Raw genomic sequence first — 19261 nt, 5'->3', positions numbered from 1 at the left:
GTATAACTTGAAGCTTGAGAGAGTCCAGGGGCAAGCCACACGTATGATTAGAGGCCAAGAAAACAGGCCTTATGAGGAGATGCTAAGATGCATGGGATTCTTCATCCTGGAAAACCAAAGGCTCAGGGGTGACTTGGTGGCAGCCTATAAGTATATAAGGGGTGTATATCAGGAACTGGGAGAACATCTGTTCACCAGGACACCCCAAGGGAAGATGGTCACAGTCACAAACTGCTGGAAGACCATTTTAGACTGGACATAAGGAAACACTTCTTTACCATCTGAGTCTCCAGAGTCTGGAATAGACTCCCCCCAGAAGTGGTGGAAGCACCTACTCTGGATACCTTTAAGAAACACTTGGATGCTTATTTTGCTGGGGTGATCTGATTCACAGGCAACTGGTAGGAGGGGCATGGGGGGGGGCACGGCCCCCCCCCCCCCCCCCCCCGAGATTGGACCTTGAAAGTGCTGGGGGGCCCATTGATGTCCCCAGTTTGTTGATGCCCTGACACTGTTCAGAACTAGGCCAGGCACAAAGTGAATCCCTGCCTGCCTGATTGTATGGCCGGGACCACTCTCTGCTTCTCTACCCAGTCCTGCCCTCCCTGACAGTGCTCTGGAGCCTGGAGCATCAGGGAGCACTCTGGCCAACCAGAGCGCTGCCCTGCCTCCCTCCCCTGTGTGGCCCCTCCCTCCCCTGTGCTGCCCCTCCCTCCTCCTCCCTACCTATAGGGAGTGTGCTCCAATCCCCCAGCAAAGATGCTGTTCCTGATGCTGGGAGAAAGGTAAGCCTGGGGCTCTTGTGGGGGGTAGGGAGCCCAGGGAGGAGTGGCCAAAGGAGGGGCATAGGGGGGAGTAGTGGTGTGCTGTGCCTCACCCCATGTGCTGTTCCCCCCTTGGCTCAGGAGGCACCAGTTGCCCATGATCTGACCCCAGCTGACTTCCTGTCCCTTGGGTAGGGGGCTGGACCCGATGATCTCACAAGGTCCCTTCCAGCCCTAATGTCTATAAAACCTATGAAATCTACGAACTTTGAAAGACTGGTTTGTGGATAGTGTGACAAAAGTATAAAATGATGAAAACAGAAAATGTTGGCCCAAATAACCAACATAGGTCAACTGTTGAAAAGTACAAGGGAATTGTGACTCAAGAACAGGATTTCCAGAGTCTTGATTCACTCTATTTTCATTGGGATTTCAATAGCAGACCCCGAGGGACTGGTAAGGTTCTCTTCCTGCCCTTTACTCTTGCCTCCTTTGGCCCTGTTATAGCCAGTAGTTTTTGCATGTCCATTTAGGATGAGGATGAACAGTGTGACCAAATTAAACTGTTTTTAGCAGTTCTATGCTTCCTTAGAAAACAGTAGCCTGATTACCACCCTGCTAATGGACTGTACCAGGGACAGTTCAAGACCCCAGTCAGGTCCCTGGGTGAAGCTGACAATCCGCTGAATGTTGGCCCTGGCCCCAGGCCTGCTACATGGTCAAGTTAAGGTACTATAGAAGCCAGCCATAAAAATGTGGTAAATTTTTATGGTTGATTTCCCATTTTATGGCACCTTGAGTTGTGTCTACATGTAACACCCTTGTCATTATGCCATGGTTTTTCTTTTTGTCCCACCTTTTAATAATATTTGAGAGACCCTGTTAACAGTGTTAAGTCTTGCAGGGCATCTGAGGCAGTATCTGTTAGACCTCTTTCATGTAATCATTGTTTGCCTGGTAGGATCATTTCCACTAATAAATATCATCTGTTTTTCTGAAGCCTGAACCCAGACTTTGCTATTCTATTTAAATACATTTTATTTGAGCCACAGGTTTATGGGCAAATTTCCAACCTGTGAATGCAAAGGCATACTTTTATGGGGAAAGTGGCAATATGGTCCCCAACTGTTGGTGTTCTGAGACTTTCTGCCAGCCATAAGGTGGTAGTGTTTTTATTTATTAATGCAAAGTACAATAGGCATTACCCAGGAGAGATGTAGGATTTGGGGAAATGGGGTGCAGATGGTGGTCCCATAATATAATGCATATTTTTCTCCAGTTAAAAAGAAGCTAGAAACTTAACTAATATGCTAGGGGCCTAGGGATATATTATTCAGATTGTAATCTAAACTACAAAGTTATAACTGAGTTTGGGGGCAGATGCCTGCCAGATCCAGAGTGGAGCAGGGACCTTTTGCTGTGTGCAGGGAGGAGAGTACAGTTGTTACCCCTCAGCCTGGCTATGGACAGAAATGTTTCCTGCACCCCAACACAAGTCTCCAGACACCCCACCGTACCCCGAAGTGCCACTCACAGCCCTTTTTGCATTGCCCCTGCCACTTCAAATGTCCCCTGGTTCCACTCTGTCCCCTGTTATCACGCTCAGCCCCATGCTCAGCCCCACCCCACCCTATTGTTTCCCAAACCAATCAGACCCTACCATATCCCTCATGCCTCACTGGGTGGGTCCACACATGGAGACATGTGCGCTTGCAGCAGCTCAAAAAGAAGTAGTGCAAATTGGAGCTGGGTTTTTTTGTCTTAACACACATGCCTGGACATGAATTTTTGTGTGGTGCAAGTTGTGCCACTTGGGGCAAAATAACCTTGCCTGGTTCCTCCTTGATCTGCAGCCAGAGGGAGCTAGACCCTGGAGCCAGCACACCCCAACAGGGGCCACATGGCCCCCACAGGGGCTACCAGCCCCTGCAGGGCTGACATGCCCCACCCCCACTTGCTCCCCCAACTACTTGAACTCCCAGACCTCCAATGGCTGCCCCACCTGGCCCCAGCCACCCGGCACTTAAAAAAGAAAAAAAAAAGGAATAGCAGCGGCCTTCGGGATCCCTGGGGCCTCCTGGCAGAACCCCCCTTCCCACATAGCAAGGGCAGTTGGGGACAGTGGGGACCACTGCAGCTGTCACCTGGAACCCAGCACCACGCAGTCTGAGTGGCCCCAACAGCCTGACTGTGTGCAGAGGTACAGAGCCGTGAGGCACCCTGCTGACCCGGTCCTGACCAAGGCCAGTCCCCACTGGCCCGTGCTGTGTGGGGGGGGCTCTGTTAGGAGGCCCCAGTGACCCCGATGGCTACTGCTACTGCCGGTGAGCGTGGGGCTTTTTTTTTTTCTTTCAAATTTCCAGGATGCTGGGGCCAGGCAGAGCAGCATTGCAGGGTGGGGCTTGAGGGGCGGGGTGGGGGGAAGGATGGGGCCAGGCAGGTCAGCAATCTGGCGGGCTCAGGTAGTAGTCAGGGAATGGGGCCAGCAGGGGTCCCCCCATGGTCTCCTCTGCACTCCTTCAGCCCCCTCTCCCACCTCTTACTTACCAACATGGAGGCCGGGTCCAGCTTCCTGCACCTGGCACACTTCCTGCCCTGCATGGGCTATCAGTGTGCTTTCGCACCAGGGCAAGTTTCAGCCATAGAGACTCTCTGGCTGGCTACCAGAGTGTCTCTGTGGGGGACCCAAGCATCCTGTTGCCTGCCCCTCTTTTTCCACCTGGGGCATTTTTTGACCCCTGGATATCTAGGGTCTAATTTTGCTCCTGCGCTGCGAATTTGCAGTCCAGGGCAGGTTTTTCCATTCTTGCATGTGCCTCTTAAAGCTTTTCAAAGGGCTTTGAGATGCTGCAAGAGGTACGTGTGTGCTCATCTGGACACACCCACTGAGTCCTACTCTGTTTCCTCATTGCCCCCATGAATGCACTACGTCCATCACAGACTCATCCTCATCATGCCCGAACCCTGTAACTCCTCCTCATCCCCCTCACATACTACTGAGCAAACTCTTTCCTCTCTGGGCATTCAGACATCACTGCAGTCCCTCAAACCCTCCTCTTCCCTCCTCACCCGTGACCCTATTCCTCCCAACCCACCTCACACCCCATTTTATCTCAGAAGCCACCGCCCACTGAGCCTGACACCCCATCTGTCCCTCACACCTCCCTAGCCCAATAATACCCCAGCCTGTCCTCAACCCTACACCCTCTACCCTAGAGAGCCTCTTCCCCCAAAAGCCTTTGGTGCTCATGAGCCCCTTGACAACCTCTCCAAAGCAGCTTCCTAGACCTCTTGCAGTCCCTAACCATGTAACTGGCCTTCTCCACTGCTCCTTGCTCCTCACAGAATGTCCATAGCTGGCCACTACTGCCCTTTACCATCAACATACAGAAACAAAGGGTTGAGGGCAGTTTGATTCCACCTGGGGCAGCACTCCTACTCAGGGAAACCAAAGCCTGTCATCATTGGTGACATGTAGGGGGTGCATGTGCACCCCCTGAGATTGGCAGTGCACCCCCTAAAAAAAGTACTACTGACACTGCCTGCAGCACCTGCGGGTGGTCGCTGTTCACTACCCCGCTGCCTCTTGACACTGCTGGTGGCATCTGTGGGTGGTTGCAGCTGGCCGCTGCTGACAGCGGCATCTCTGGGTGGCCCTACCCCACCCCCGCCACCTCTGTGGCTGCCTGCAAAAGCTCCCCACTTGCCACCACTGAGCCCCCGCCACCACTGCCACTTTTGCCTGTGGGCGGTCACCGTGCCCCCCCATCCTCCAGGGCCACGCATCATTCATGCCTCTCATCTACCCATACCTAACTTTATACCACTGTGGTTGTGCCATTGGTTCAGCCTCCCACAGCCTGTATCGGCTGCTGCAGTGAATAATGCAGGAAAAGGTCACTGCACTTTTGTAATTTAGTGGATGACCAGATAAACATTACTAGGAGCAGATAACAAATAGGATATTGTAGAAGATAGGCTAACTTAATTAAAGAAAGATCAAGGGTTATTAACACCTATGGAGTGAAGAGATTAGCAGAAATCAGGTTGGTAATGAGCCATGCAGTCAATTGACTCCCTCAGCTCCCCTTGAATAGAAATGTAGTTGCCCCTCTGAGGCACTTTGTTTTAAACTTTCAGTGGAGCAGGAATCAAGAATCACCCTGTGGATCTGCTCTTGGAGTACTGTCTAAACTTGTTGCACTAATTTCTGTGGTGGGGACCACACATAAATTAGCTGGGCAGCCAGGGAACACTGGCTCTGTGTCCTGCATTCCTCTTTATAAGTGTTCTTAGGTAAGGAACTTTCTATCCCAGCTGGGGAAGCCAAAGTTAAGGATCAAAATGACTATTTTGGTACTACCAGTGCATCATATGCTGTTAATTCAAGTGAAAAAAGATGCAGATGTAGCTAAAGGGGGAAAAAATATATATTTTTACTCCTATGAAGTACAGGGGAACTAAGGAAAAAGCAAATGCAGAGTTAAAATAAGCCAAAGGACTCTAGTATTTGCATTTTGGTCCTACAGCCTTAGTTTTGATGAGAGCAAGTTGATCATTTAAGACTAAATTGTCAAAGATCCATTAAAAATGTGTACAGTGAATTACTCAGTATTAAGAACCAAAGTGTATTGGTCTGTCAGATGCTTGCATTCTATGAATTGGAGGTAAAGGCAGGAATAACAATTTAGCATAAAAGTATCTTACTGGAAAAGGGCCAGTGTGTGCATCTAAATATTCATTACTGTGTCGTAATTACGGCGCATCAAGTTTAGTACCTATAATGACAGGTACTAACTTAATGCACTGTGATAGACACTACTGCGCATTAGCACAGATGAATTTTTTTTAGTGGCATTAATGAGCATTGGACTAAATCTACTGTGTATTAGTGCATTGGCATATACTTGGCCCACAACACTAATGTGCAGTAGAATTAATCTTCTACACATTGTCTCATGTAGACATTTCTCATGTGTACTAGGCCTAGCATCTGTGGAAGGGACAGAGTTTAAATTAATATACTCATTTCATTCTCCAAACATAGATTTCATAGACATTAGAGCTGGAAGGGACCTCACAAGATCATCAGGTCCAGCCCCCTGCCTGATGGGCAGGAAGTCAGCTGGGGTCAAATGATCCCAGCAAGGTAGGCATCTTTTTAGGTATACTTTTAGGATTTGACGGGAGAAATCCTAGTTTGATTTTCATTGCAACAAATAAATAAAAGAGTATTCCAGTTGCAGTTTAGCATGTTTTTAAATAGAGTCTGTATGGTTACTGTGATACAATTCAAGAGTATTATTCAAGAAATAGAATTCTCTTGTGTGTTCTTACAGTAAATGAGTTTGATTCAATAAAATTGAATGCTTAATTAAATACTTCAGTAAAAAAATGGAAAATTATCAGGCAGTAGCTTAGGTAGTAGCTTTAGGCTGCTGATTATTAGTAGTAGCTTTATGCTGCTGCTTTGGCAAAACAAGAATGATTCCTGGAAATTTATTTGTTAGCTTAAGGCCATGTATAGATGAAATGAGAGGCATGTGTGCAGAACACTTTAAAGTGGACTAAATGCTTTTGCACTGCTTTAATGGTGTTGGTGTTTGCACGCCTCAGCAGCGTATTGCACATTAATTCCAGCCACTGTAGGAAATTTGACAGCCTAATGCACCTTAAATGACTTGGGGCGCAGCAAACTAAAACTCCTTCGAAGAGTTTCAGTTTGCTGCCCGTACAGCCGTGGAGTGAAGCACCGGGCTCCGTACAGCTCCACGGCTCTGCAGGAAGCCCTGCAAGCAGCCTAGCATCAGCCTGGGAAAGCAGGCTCTGCCCAAAAAAAGCGGCAAGCCTGATCTCCTCCCTCACCCCCCACCAGAGCCTGCCTGCTTGCCTGAACTGCATGGGGGCCCAGTGCTTCCCTGTGTGGCTGTGGTGCCCCCCGGGACCACCTGAGCCAGGTGTCTGCGGGTAGGTGCCACCTGGGGGGCGGTGGTTAGGGGGGGGCATGCCGCTGCCCCAGAGGGAAGTACCAGCCCTCCCCTCTCCACTGGAGAGGCAGATAAGTTAGTGGGGTATATGCATGACATGGGGGGTTTAATCAGCCCTAAATTGAAATGGTGTTTTTTAAAACTCACCTCTTGAATTTAGGGCCCTCGTTTTGTCTACACACTATTGCTCTATTTTTTGACATCATTCAGGAGTGCAAGTATGCAAAGTAACTGCCAACAGTGTGATATTGTAATAAAGTGTTGCTCTCAGAGTCTGAGAGTGATTCTGCAAAAACTCAAAGCTTGGTCTTTCTGCTATTTTAGTTGCTTTTGGTCTTCTTGTTCCCATCTGCTCCTAAGTGTGCGGGCCGGGAGTGATCCGGGCCCTTTTGTGCACCGCAGGCTGTGGCCAGCAGCCCGGGCACGCTGGGTCGGAGAAAGCAGTCGACACGCTAGAATTAGTCACGGACGCGTAATGGTTGATTCAAGATTGTTTACTTACACCGAAGATGGTCGCGGTGTAGGCTGGACAGTTTCCCAGGCACAGCTCTGCTTAAATCCTCGTTTGAGGACTCAGACAATATTCGATCACTCCCACGGAGTTGTCGAGGCTCCGTGGATCCTTTTGCGCTCAGGGAGAGGGATACGTCGAAGGATTGCGAACGGCGACGGGGAGAGGCTAGAGGCTGATCAGATCCCTGTTGCCTGCTTGAAAAGCACTGGGTCCGATAGGCTCCGCAGCGCTTAGAGATCTTCACACAGCGTGAAGTCTCCTCCTCCTGGTGTTCGTGGAGTCCTCCAACTTGGGCGGAAACCACTCAAGCTTTTTATACGGCTAGCAAGCCAATCACTAGCCGCCACGTGTGAATAATTTCACGCAAGCCAATAATGGGGCTCGAATTATAATATAAATGGCGGGAACTCTTTGCACCGTGCATCTCTGTGCTGCAAAGAAGAAATGCACACGGCAAAGAAAGCTACAAATTGGCGGGAAAATAATTCAGTGGTGCCAAAGCACACACAAAAACAAAAATCATGCCTTTTGGGTTGTGACACTAAGGACAGAACTGAGCTTTTTACCTGTGCCTTTTAGTATTTTTTTTTTTTTCTCTTCACAACCTATAATTCACGTCATTCGCTAGCTTTTGTTTTTCTTGTCTTTTTTAGTCTATAACTTCCCAAGCAATGCCCATATACCACTATTTACTAACTCAGAAATAATTAAGGATGCAGACAAACTGCAAAATACTGAAGTAGGTCCAGATTTGCATGCTTCAGTGTTCAAAGTTGTTTCAGTGCAGGGTTTTGGATGGATGCATAAGAACTAGCATGGATAGTTGCAAAGATCAGATATGGTTTGGGGTTCAGATTTTTCAAACCCCCATTATTCTGGGTTTCTGATTTCAGAGTTTGGATCAACTTATCTCCAATAACCATAGATAATGGATCAGAGAGTAGGAAAGAAGGAGGAAGATCATTCAAGCATATGCCAGCTGGTGAAACTTGAACAAATAGAGAGTTTAAAGAAATAGGGCACATACAGGACATATCTGGGACCTTGTCTATGATCATGTTGCTTACTTTAAGCTGTGTGATCATAGGTCATATTCTGTTCGTACAGATGTTTGCCAGTTCCAGGAGCTGCTCCGGGATTGTGGTCTAAGGTGGGAGGCTGCTGGTCCATTAAGGGGTAGAGGAATTGGGGAGCTAAACATAGCTAGGTCAACCTTGGCAGGGAAACTGCAGTCCTATGGCTGGGGTGAACAGTTGGGCTTTCCTAGCTGCAGGGCTGAATCCATACATGTGTTCAATTAGATTGGACATGGGTTAGTCTGATCTGTGCAGTGCATTTCCATAGGCAAACTAAATTAGATTGGGGTGGCCATTTTTTGTCCAATCTGAACTCCCTCAATGTATGTACAGTTTGGCATTTAGATCAACCAAATCCTAGTTAGGTTGATCTAAGTATAATGTCTACACATACCCATAATTTAGGATGTTCCCTGGACAATTATATTAACATATATGAAAGATGAAAACTAGATTATCTGTTAGTATATTTTCTACTCAATAAAACACGTAAAGGTGTTTCTGAGTTTAACTGCTACAGAGAGTTTTTCATTTCTCAAAAGGAAGCCATTTAGCCAGATATTTTCATAGTTTGGGGGCCCTCTTAATTAGTTTATTTTAATTAGCTTAAGCTGAGTTAGCTGTAAAATTTAAGCTAGTGTATCTTTCATCAGCACATTTTCACCAGCAGGTGAAAAACAAGACTACAGTTTTAATTGTAGAATTTTACTGAGTCAGTGAAGAAGAGCTAAGCTATTGTGGTGGAATATCCAGAATTCTCACTTCCTAAAATGTTAAATTTTGCTTTCTTTCTTTTTTTAGAGTAATTTCCATAAAGAATTACCATCCGAAGATAAGAATTATCACTCAGATGCTGCAGTATCATAACAAGGTAATGAGAAGACCAATAGGGCTCTCTTCTCAGAGTTTTCTGTAACTACACAATCACTCACCCAATTATTCCACCCAGTTATTTCATACCCTAATGCAAGGCATTTTTCTCTCTGAACAGGAGCATCTTAGTAAGAGTGGTCATGCAATCCACTTACTAATTAATTCAACTGTATTTACCTATGCAAGGGACCTTATCGATTTCCTAGGGTGTTTGTTTAACAATTAGGGTCCTGTTCTCATAGGTGCTAAGGGGTGCTTTCATTGATTTCATTTGAACATATAGCTTCCACAAATCAAACAACAACTTGAATCCCTAAAGCCATATATGATCCTGTTGGTGCCTCTACAGAGCTCTCCCATGTCATCAGGAGAGACTGAACTGAGAGAGCCAGAGCTGAACATTGAGAGGTCAGAACCACTTACACCTCATTATAACAATAAGTAAGAAGGTGTAAGCCAGCTCAGGAGCAGCCTGGCTTTACAGTGTGTGATTGCTACTGGCTGTGTGGTACTCTGCCCATATAACAATGAGGGACACTTTCATTAAGGAACATTGGTCCACTTTCTTTTGTGAAGTAAAATAATGATGTTTCTATGCTTTAAATGCCCTCAGAGGGACAATGTGCTGTAATAAACCACCTCCTTTCGTTTAATATTTCTAAAGAAAAAATATTTCTATGAAAATTAAGAAATCATGATGAAAAGTGATCATGAGGTTATAAGAAGGAGAAAAGTATGATTGATTCATTGTGTTAATGTGTGTACACATTTGTGTATGCTAAAGCAATGAAAATCCATTTGGGATTTTGCATTTCAGAAAACTTCCTAAATTCAGCAAACTTTCTATCAAATTCTTTTGAGCTTTGAAAAAAATGTATCTTTTCAATACTGTTTTCCAACTAAAAATGTACACGAGAGCAACAATTTATAGATGTACCCATCAGATAGTTTCCAGACAATAATACTGAACAATATTAAAAGCTATATAAATGACTTGTCGAGCAGTATCAAGAATGAAAGACTTTTTGTTGGGCTAATACTACAGCCAAACTTTACAGTAAACCTGGAGTGCAAAGGAAACTTCAGAACATGCTATTGCAAATGTAGTGGCCCCTACAGAGTGTCCAATCTAATTATCCATGATCAGAGTAAGGTCACTATAATATAAAGTCTTTAAAGATGTGGGGAGTTTAAATTGAAAGAGGTAACATTAGAGCATGTCCCCATATAGAAATTCTCTTGAAAGCATATTTTGGGGTGCAGCACTAATGATGATAAAACCTCTGTTGATGAATTGACTTACTGCAAGAAAAAGCAAGCCAGCACTAAAGGGGCAGACCATCTTCTTAGATACCCCATATGTTAGCAGAGAGTAGGGTACATATTTGTGGTTCTTTACCTCTGTTTCTTTCTTCAGGCTCATCTGCTAAATATCCCAAGCTGGAATTGGAAAGAAGGGGATGATGCAATATGTCTTGCTGAACTCAAGCTGGGTTTCATAGCCCAGAGCTGCCTAGCACCAGGTCTCTCAACAATGTTAGCCAACCTCTTCTCCATGAGGTCATGCATAAAGGTAATGCCTCATCTCACTAAAACGTATTAGCCTAGGATTCAATTTGTCTTGGGGTTGAGTAGAGAGCACAGTTTAAATATAAATCATATAGGCATATACTAACTGCTTTGGCAACATGCACGCACACACACACACTTACAAATTGGGCAAAGGGCCAGGGTCTTTCATAATTATATTTTTATTTTTATTTGGCACATCTGTTGCTATTGTTCAAAGCACAATGCATTTAATCTTTCTCTACTACCACCACTACTACTACTCTCCTTTTTATTATATTTTATTCATTTTTTTAGGTAAACCACATGTTTATCTATCAGGAAAGCCCCTGCTGTTAAAACCAAAATATGATTTATTTATTTATTTATTTATGTTATCTATCTATCTATCTATCTATCTATCTTTATACATATATCTATATCCCATATGGTAACTGTGCGGGCCGGGAGCAACCCGAGCCCTTTTCCGCGCTGCACGCGGGCTGTGGCCAGCAGCCTGGGCACGCCGGGTCGGAGAGGGAAGGCTGTCGAGCTGGAATTAGGCACAGACGCGTATCGGTAATTTTAAAGATTGTTTACTTACACCGAGATGGCAGTGGTGTAGGCTAGAAAACTTGCTTAAGTTGCGGTTACAGACAGGAAAGAAAACAAAACTCGAACCTGCAGGGCACGAGGGTACGTCGCAAAGGGTTTTCGGTGACGGGAAGATGAAAAACACGAGGGTACGTCGCAATGGGTTTCCGGCGACGGGAAGATAAACCTGCAGGACTCGAACCCGGGTAGAAGAGCTCTGGAGTCGTCCGGCAAGGACTCACATGAAGTTTGCTAGGCTCCGTGGGTTCTCCTGTTCACTCATCCACATGAAGTTTGCTAGGCTGCGTGGGTTCGGTTCTCTTGCGCGCGGGAAGGGATACGTCTGGACTGCGCTCGGCGATGGGGAGAGGCTAGAGGTTGATCAGACCTCTGTTGCCTGCTTTAAATGCACTGGGTCCGTAAGGATCCACAGCGCTTAGAGATCTTCACACAGCATGAAGTCTCCTCCTCTCTTGTTCGTGGAGTCCTCCAACTTGGGCGGAAACCACTCAAGCCTTTTATACGGCTAGCAAGCCAATCCCTAGCCGCCACATGTGAATAATCTAGAACTGGCCAATAATGGGACCCAAATTAGCATACAAATGGCGGGAACTCTTTGCAACGAGCATTTCTGTGCTGCAACAAAGAAATGCACCCTGCAAAGAAAGCTTCAAATTGGCGGGAAATTCTCCCTTGCACCGGGGTTCTCTTTTGCAGCAGAAAACTCCACCGTGCAAAGAAGCTGTAATTTAGCGGGGACAATTTAGCAGTGCCGAAGCGCACACAAACAAAAATCACACCCTTTGGGTTGTGACAGTAACAAAGTACCTAGAGAAAAAGAATGATCAGCTCTTTCTTTTACATCAAGTGGCTAGTGGACCTCTCACTGTGAGAATAAATATGGACCATGTGTGTGTACTCAAGGCCAAACCTCCTACAAAATCATTCATTTCTTTCTTTCTCCTCAGTCAAAGAGCCCCTCTGGCCTTACATGTCAAAGTTGCAGTGCAGTTGTTTCAAACCTTTGGGGGCAGCTGTATCAGTTTGCTAATCTAAGATCTTGCCTGCACCAAGCAGTTGTCTTGTATACTCATACTGTATGTTTCAAGTATGTCAAGCAAATAAGTGGAGGAAGCTTATTATAGCAGGTGGAACATTCAAAAGAATTGTGACAGCATAGGTGTACATACATTGGGGAGCTTTTGGCGTATAGCAATTTGATATTTATTCTCTTGTTGTGAAGAAGCGGCTGGGGGTTTTGCTACTGTTGCAAGAAATTTTTTGAGTCTTGGGAGCGTTCACTGATTCTCTGTATTGTAAGGAACCATATTAAATAAGTACATAGAGCCAGAAGAATGAAAGGAAAATGAAGAAAACAAGAAACGAACAATCTTTCCTTTTAGTTCTGTTGTTGTTTTACTTGAGTCTCATGCAGTTTTCCCATTCTCATGTCAGTATTTGACATCAGACTGAGCGCTCTCAAAACCCACTTTTCCCAGGCTAATTGACAAATCCAAGATTTATTATAGCACCTCGTTACAAATGGGTTATCTTCTGTCCCTGCTTTTGACCTCATGAACAAGACTAAGCCTCTCTCCTTAATGTCAATAATGAGTTTTGCTTTCTCTGGAAGGACCAGTATTCATGTATATCAGTAACTATTTTTTTTTAGTGTAGGTAATGTTACATTTAAACAGATCTCACTAAGCAAAATAAGGAGAAATTTAATAGGTGAAAACAAAGGTGAATGATGACTTGAAGAGTACTGCAACAAAGGAGATTTGGGGTGAATTTTACAAACTATTGATAGGCCATGATTAAAAATTGCTTGTTTTAAAGTTAACTTTTCCCATTTATAAGCAGCTGTGTATCATTTGCTGTTTAAGGTAACATCAACAGTTCCTTCTGCCAACTTCTTGTTCCTTTTCCAGCCCTTTTCTCCAGACTGACTGACTGACCAACAGCTATAAGTCCAGCCTGGCAAGCAAGGCTCTGAGGATATTTTCTGTGGTTTAGAGCAACATTTCTCAACCTTTCCTTGTACCAGAACCCATTTGTAAACATTGGTGGCTAGTCCCAACCCAGTAAATAGTTTAAGTAGGAAACAGCCCCATGGCCCTGCTGGTGCCCCAACTCTCAGTCCCCCACAGCCCCCAGACCTGCTGGTTCCACTCACCCCCAACCCACTGCTCCCCTGCACTGTGCAGCAAGACTCATTGCTGCCACTGCCTCTGCTGGAACTCCTGTGCCAGCCACGCCACTAGCAGCATGAGAAGTAATGGATGGGGGTGGAATTGCACAGCCCTCACCTCCTCCCACTGTTAGCTGCTTCGGCACCAAGCTGTGGCTCTACACTGCCATCATAGCCCAGCTGCTATGATGCTACACCAAGGGGAGCAGCATCGGTGGCTGGGCCATGGTGGTGGGGTAGAGTCTCAGCCTGGCATATGAGTGATTGGCATTCAGAGGAGGTTCCACTGGGCTGTGGAAGCAGCTCCTGCCCATGCCAGTCTGCAGCCCCATGCATGCTGATGTGCACAAATCTAGGGGGGCACATGCCCCTCCATGTCCCCAACACATCGCCTGTGCCCCCCCACCCTCCTGATTTGTTTTCTTTGTCTCCCCTGCTCCCACCCCATAAACTTACCTGCAGGGAGCTCTGGGGAGCTGCAGGAGCTGCTCACCACACTGCCTGGCTGCCATGTGCCTCTTTCCATTCATATATGCATGAGGTGCTCTCTGCCTGATCACCTTCCTCCTGCTCCTACCAACCCCAGGCAGCCCCTTGCAGGAACTCTTCCAGCCTGCAAAGGGAAACCCACAGGTTCCCACATTTTTCTCATTTAAAGGAGAATCCATTTTTAAAGTTTGTTCATGACCCTTTCATATATTCTTGTGACCCACTTTTGGGTTGTGACCCATGAGCTGACCCACTTCTTTGGTGATTTTCAAAATTCCTAAAATTACAGAACCCTTTCATATCACTTCTGCTGCTGCAGAACCCCTACCCCTTTCCTGAAGACTAATGTGGAGCCAGGTGACATGGCCCACCAGTAGCTGTATCCTACCTCCCAGTCTGCTCCACCGTTACCTCCACTCTCTTTGCGGAACCCCTGGTGACCTATTGCGGAGCCCTGGGTTCCACAGAACACAATTTGAAAACCAGCAGTTTAGAGCATCCTTCCTGAACATCCAGTGTCAAAGTGGCTGCTTACAGACATAAAAAAACCCAACCAGAATGGCACTTTAAACTCCAGACAAGGTTCCTTGGGTGAATTTGATATCTTTTATTAGACCAACCCAAATGGTTGGAGAATAGTTATTAAGCAAGCCATTTGGGTTGGTCTAATAAAAGATATCAAATTCACCCAAGGAACCTTGTCTGCCTATGTCCTTAGACCAACACAGCTACAACCCAAACCCCTGCTTTAAACTCCACGCACTCCTGTGCTGAGCATTGCTTGTGTGCAGAAGAGAGTGCATTAATTGGGCCCAGCTCACCCGATGCTTGTATAGATTGGGCACTTTTGTGGGGCTTTCTTGGTGTTTTCATGTAATAGCTGATGCACAGGGATTCAGTCAGCTCTTATATAAAAGCACCAAAAAACTGAAACACCCAATCAATACTGACACAGCAGAGCTGGGTTGAAGATTTTTTGGGTTTTTTTTTCTTTTTAACATCTGCAAGTAGCCAATAAGTTCAGGAAGCTGAGCAGGTGCATCTGGGTGTACAGGATAAGCAAAGGAGAACCAGTGAATTGGATCTGAGGATATCCATGATGCTTCTGCTGTTGCCATCATAGCCGATATAAAAATCATATTCTCCTGGGGACATTGTAAATTTCATAGATTTCATAGACATTAGGGCTGGAAGGGACCTCGGAAGATCATTGAGTCCAGCCCCCCGCCCAAAGGGCAGGAAGTCAAGAAATGAAGAATAGCCAGATTATATTTTCTGTTATTTGTGTGTTGTAGCCTTGTTTTGTACATGAGGCTGGGCTTGAGATCTTATAAGGTCCCTTCTAGCTTTACTTTATTATGATCCTATTATCCTAGGTTTAGGAGGACAAAGGGGCAAAGATAAAATCTTTGCACGTTTTTCAGTAGACTATTCAGATACTGCAAAGCAAGGGTTTGAGGTTAAAATAAAATACCTTGCTGAGAAAAATATCCAAATATTGGTTAGAATTAATTTCTGCTACCTGTTTTCGAGAACAGTGGTATCAGTCTTGTGGTAAAATGCATGTTATCAAGAATCACTCAGAATGCTCTATTTGTTAATATCTGAAATAAAACAAACACATAAGATTTGATGATAAAACTAATTATTCTACTGGATCAGTGCAAAGAAAACATTTACTGCATATTAATGGAAATGGAATTTTCCCCAGCATCCACAATTTTGTTTGATCTCTGGGTACATATACACATTCATTAATGGGCTTTTGCTAATGTACATTAAATATAGTACCTCTATTGTGTGGTACTAGAAAAAGGCACATTAGCTTATTTTAATGCACATCAGTGAAAGCACACAGGTTTTTTGTGATGTTTGAACGTGCATTAAAATAGGCTACTGCACATTAAAGCACATGTAGATGCACCTGACCAGTTGCTGAAAGCTGGAACCAGTACAATTCTAAGGATGTTTTCAACTCAAATTGCACTATGTTGATAGGGATTATAAGGGACAGTTGTGCAGGAATGGAGAAACACATAAACTTCTAGCAGAGGTTCTTCTCTTTTTGCTCTAGAGCAGCACTTATTGTAACATTGAATTTAAGAATTGTCAGACATTCATAAATTCCACAGGAAAACACTATAAGCAGACATATCTTAGAAAAGTGCGAGGAAAATCTTACTGTCATACGAACTTTCATTTTTCCCCATGAGAACTTTTACAATCTTTTCTCCAATGCCTGATGAAGAGTGTTTGTGCCCGAAAGCTTGCAATTAAAGAAATTATTTTGCAAAAATCTTGTTGGTCTAATAAAAGATATCATATCTCTACTATAAGTCCTGATTGCCTTTTCCTCTAGACCAGTATGGCTACAACCTGGATACCTGAGAAAACCTTACTGGAACTTCTGTTTTGTTTTGTTTTTTTAAGTTTGAAGCATGTGTTACCCCTTTTCCTAACATGATTAGAAAGTCATTTAATGTGTCATAAATGTTTGGTCTGTCAAAAACAAATGGACATGATTGATGGTGACACTACACACATTTAATTCATTACACCTTTCTTTGCTGCAAAAATGATTTGTGTAAACTGCCTGCCCAGCATTAAAGGTAAAACAAACTAAAAAACCTCAAAATGTTATACTTGAGTCTAATCTTTTCCTTTTGGTCATATCGATGTAATCTCATACAGAATTCTTTACGTTCCTTTGGCACCATACTGAACAAAGGGAAAGTTCATTTAAAAGGTTTTGCATAACCATAACAGACCTCACCCCAGTACCTGGTGCCCCCTGCATTCTGACTCACCTGTCAGCTCTTTCTGGCCCTGCCTTACCTCCAGTCTCTTACCTGCCATACCTTTGATGTTACTGTTTGTTTACTGAGGAGGCAGTCCCTGGGGCCAGGAGTAGCACGTCTGGCTCCTTCAGCTGCTAGCTCTGTCCTTGCCACACTCACACTTGGTTTTTGTTTTCCTCAGGGTGTTGACTTTTTAAGGGAGCACCTCTTCAGGCCTCCAAGCACTTGTCTGGGATTCAGCTATCCCCTGGCTTCCCTTGTTCGGGAGCCTTAACCTACCTTTTTCTCTTGTTGAGCCCTCAACCCTATAGACCTCAGTTCCCAAGCCTCAGCCTTGATTTGGCTGCACCCCCTCCTGGACTTCTGTTTCACTATGCCAGCCTCAGCCATCCCAGGATAGGGTTTATCTCAGTCTCTGATAATGAGGAGTGCCTCTAGGGCACCCTACCCATGGCAACCTCCTTTGCTGTAGCCACAACTCAGTCCTCTGGTTGGAAAACTCAAACAAAACAAGAACCCGACCAGTCCTAACTCAAACATAAGCCCCTCTTGAACTCTAGTGCTCAAGCCCTGCTTCTCAGCCTGCCTTGCTCCAGCCCACCAGGTACCTCTCTTGGGCTGGCTTGACTTCTCACTGCTGCCAGCTCTCTCTTGAGAGTTTCATGTTATCCAGCAGCCAGGCCCACACTGCCCCCTACATGGTCAGGGACTGGGTTTATAGGCTTAAGCCCAGCTTCCTTCTACTTATGTGATCTTGGCTTCTCCACTTATGGGCCAGGTACTGCTAATTCCACTATTAAGAACCTGGCTTTTTCTAGTCCCTGGCTTGGTTTACTTGTGCAGATATAGGTTTACCTATGCCACTTTTGTCCTCAGGTTTCCTGCACTCCCACACCTTCCTTGTAACAGGAGCAGAAGTACCTTGTTACAATAACATCTAATTGTATCAAGAAGGGTTCAGTAAACACTTAAAAGGGATGAGGACAAATTGCATAGTAAAAAAGATTCAATAAAATAAGAAAAAGCTATACCTACAAAGTATATTTTAACAGCCCATCCTTTTTATGATATGGAATATTGTCACTATTATATTAAGTAAATGAAATGATAAACCTGTTTGTTACTTACATAATTTAAGGGATAAATTGAAATGTTGTTCTGTAAAGCAATTATGGTTTGTGGTCTGGAATAGCAAATATGTGCCAAAGTCCACTATTACAAAACATACAAAAAATAATTCAGTAGTAAAGCATAGAATTAAGGATGGGCAAATTTTGCCCCTCTATTCTTATGCAATCCCATGATGTCAGCTTGGATGCATGGTTTTCTTTAACAAAAGCTAGAATTGGAACCACTGATTTCAATAGGAATCTGCAGTCTTATACCCATTTTTGCCACTTTGAACTGTTAGTCTTGGGACAGAAGTTACATATACACTGGTTTAAGTGATTAGAAACTGTTTTAAACCTGTAACAGAACAGAAGCTCAGTGCACATAAACCAGTTTCAAAAATGCCCCAAACTGGTTTAAGATAAGCCTGGTTGAATGTAGTTCAGACTTAACTGATTTGGGTCAAACCAGTTTATGGAACTTGTGTTCCAGGCCCCTTCCTAGTTTAAGCTAAGTTCAATCATAGTCCTCCAGCATCCCAGTATGCTTTTCAGCCCTGGGCTGGGCTGGGCTAGGCTATGCTGTCTGCTCCAGAGAGCAGGGCTGGCTCTGCCCCTCTCTTCCCTAGCTGGAGCTCTGGCTGACCGAGAAGGAGGTAGAGACTACAGGCACAGCACCATCTGCCTGGCTTCCCCCTGCCCCATCCCCACTTGCTGCTCACTGTTCAAGCAAGGATCCCCCACTCACTCCCTCCCTTCTCCCACAGCACAGACCCCAGTTGCACAGACCCCAGCTGGCATCTCATCACAGTGACACCACCCCCATGCTAGCTAATGCTGAAAGGTGTCTATGTGTCTGCATCTCCAGATGCATGCACTTCCCACAAGCAGTCCTCCCCTTCCTGCCCCACTTTGCCTCAGAGTGCTAGCCATGGCTCAGGGTCTGGCAACTCTCCTACCCCTTCAGCAGTGAGCTGCTGGGAGTGGGGAAGCCTGGTGAGGACTGCTTCCCCCTCCCTCTCCAGGCAAACCCTGGCTGTGGACTGTGCAGTCCAGGGTGAGTGGTTAAACCTCTCTGTAATCAAAGCGACTTGCTGGGCCTGGCCACGCGCACCCTCCACCCCTCAGCTCAGTACTGTGGAAGGTAAGGGAGGGCTCACTCTAGTGCCCCCTGCCTTCTAGCCTGAGCCACTGCAGGCATGTGCCTGTATTTACTGAATCAAAAGTGAATGTCTATCTACTTGCAAATCAGTTCAATCTGTGCAGGTTAGTCTAACCTGCAAAGATTGAATCAATTCAGACTCAGCCTCTTTGAATG

General features: G+C 45.2%; 1 protein-coding gene across 1 annotated transcript in view; it reads left to right on the top strand.

Moving 5' to 3' along the window:
• The window catches only part of KCNMA1 (potassium calcium-activated channel subfamily M alpha 1), a 527746-nt gene that overhangs the window by 247245 nt on the left and 261240 nt on the right, over positions 1-19261 (top strand). The window contains 2 exon segments of the mRNA XM_025212980.1: positions 9143-9212; positions 10632-10787. Coding sequence (XP_025068765.1) covers positions 9143-9212; positions 10632-10787 — 226 coding nt within the window.

Source organism: Alligator sinensis, unplaced genomic scaffold, assembly GCF_000455745.1.
Source record: "Alligator sinensis unplaced genomic scaffold, ASM45574v1 scaffold109_1, whole genome shotgun sequence".
Lineage (NCBI taxonomy): Eukaryota > Metazoa > Chordata > Crocodylia > Alligatoridae > Alligator > Alligator sinensis.
Note: the sequence above shows the minus strand (reverse complement) of the source record. Positions and strands in the feature narration are given on the sequence as shown.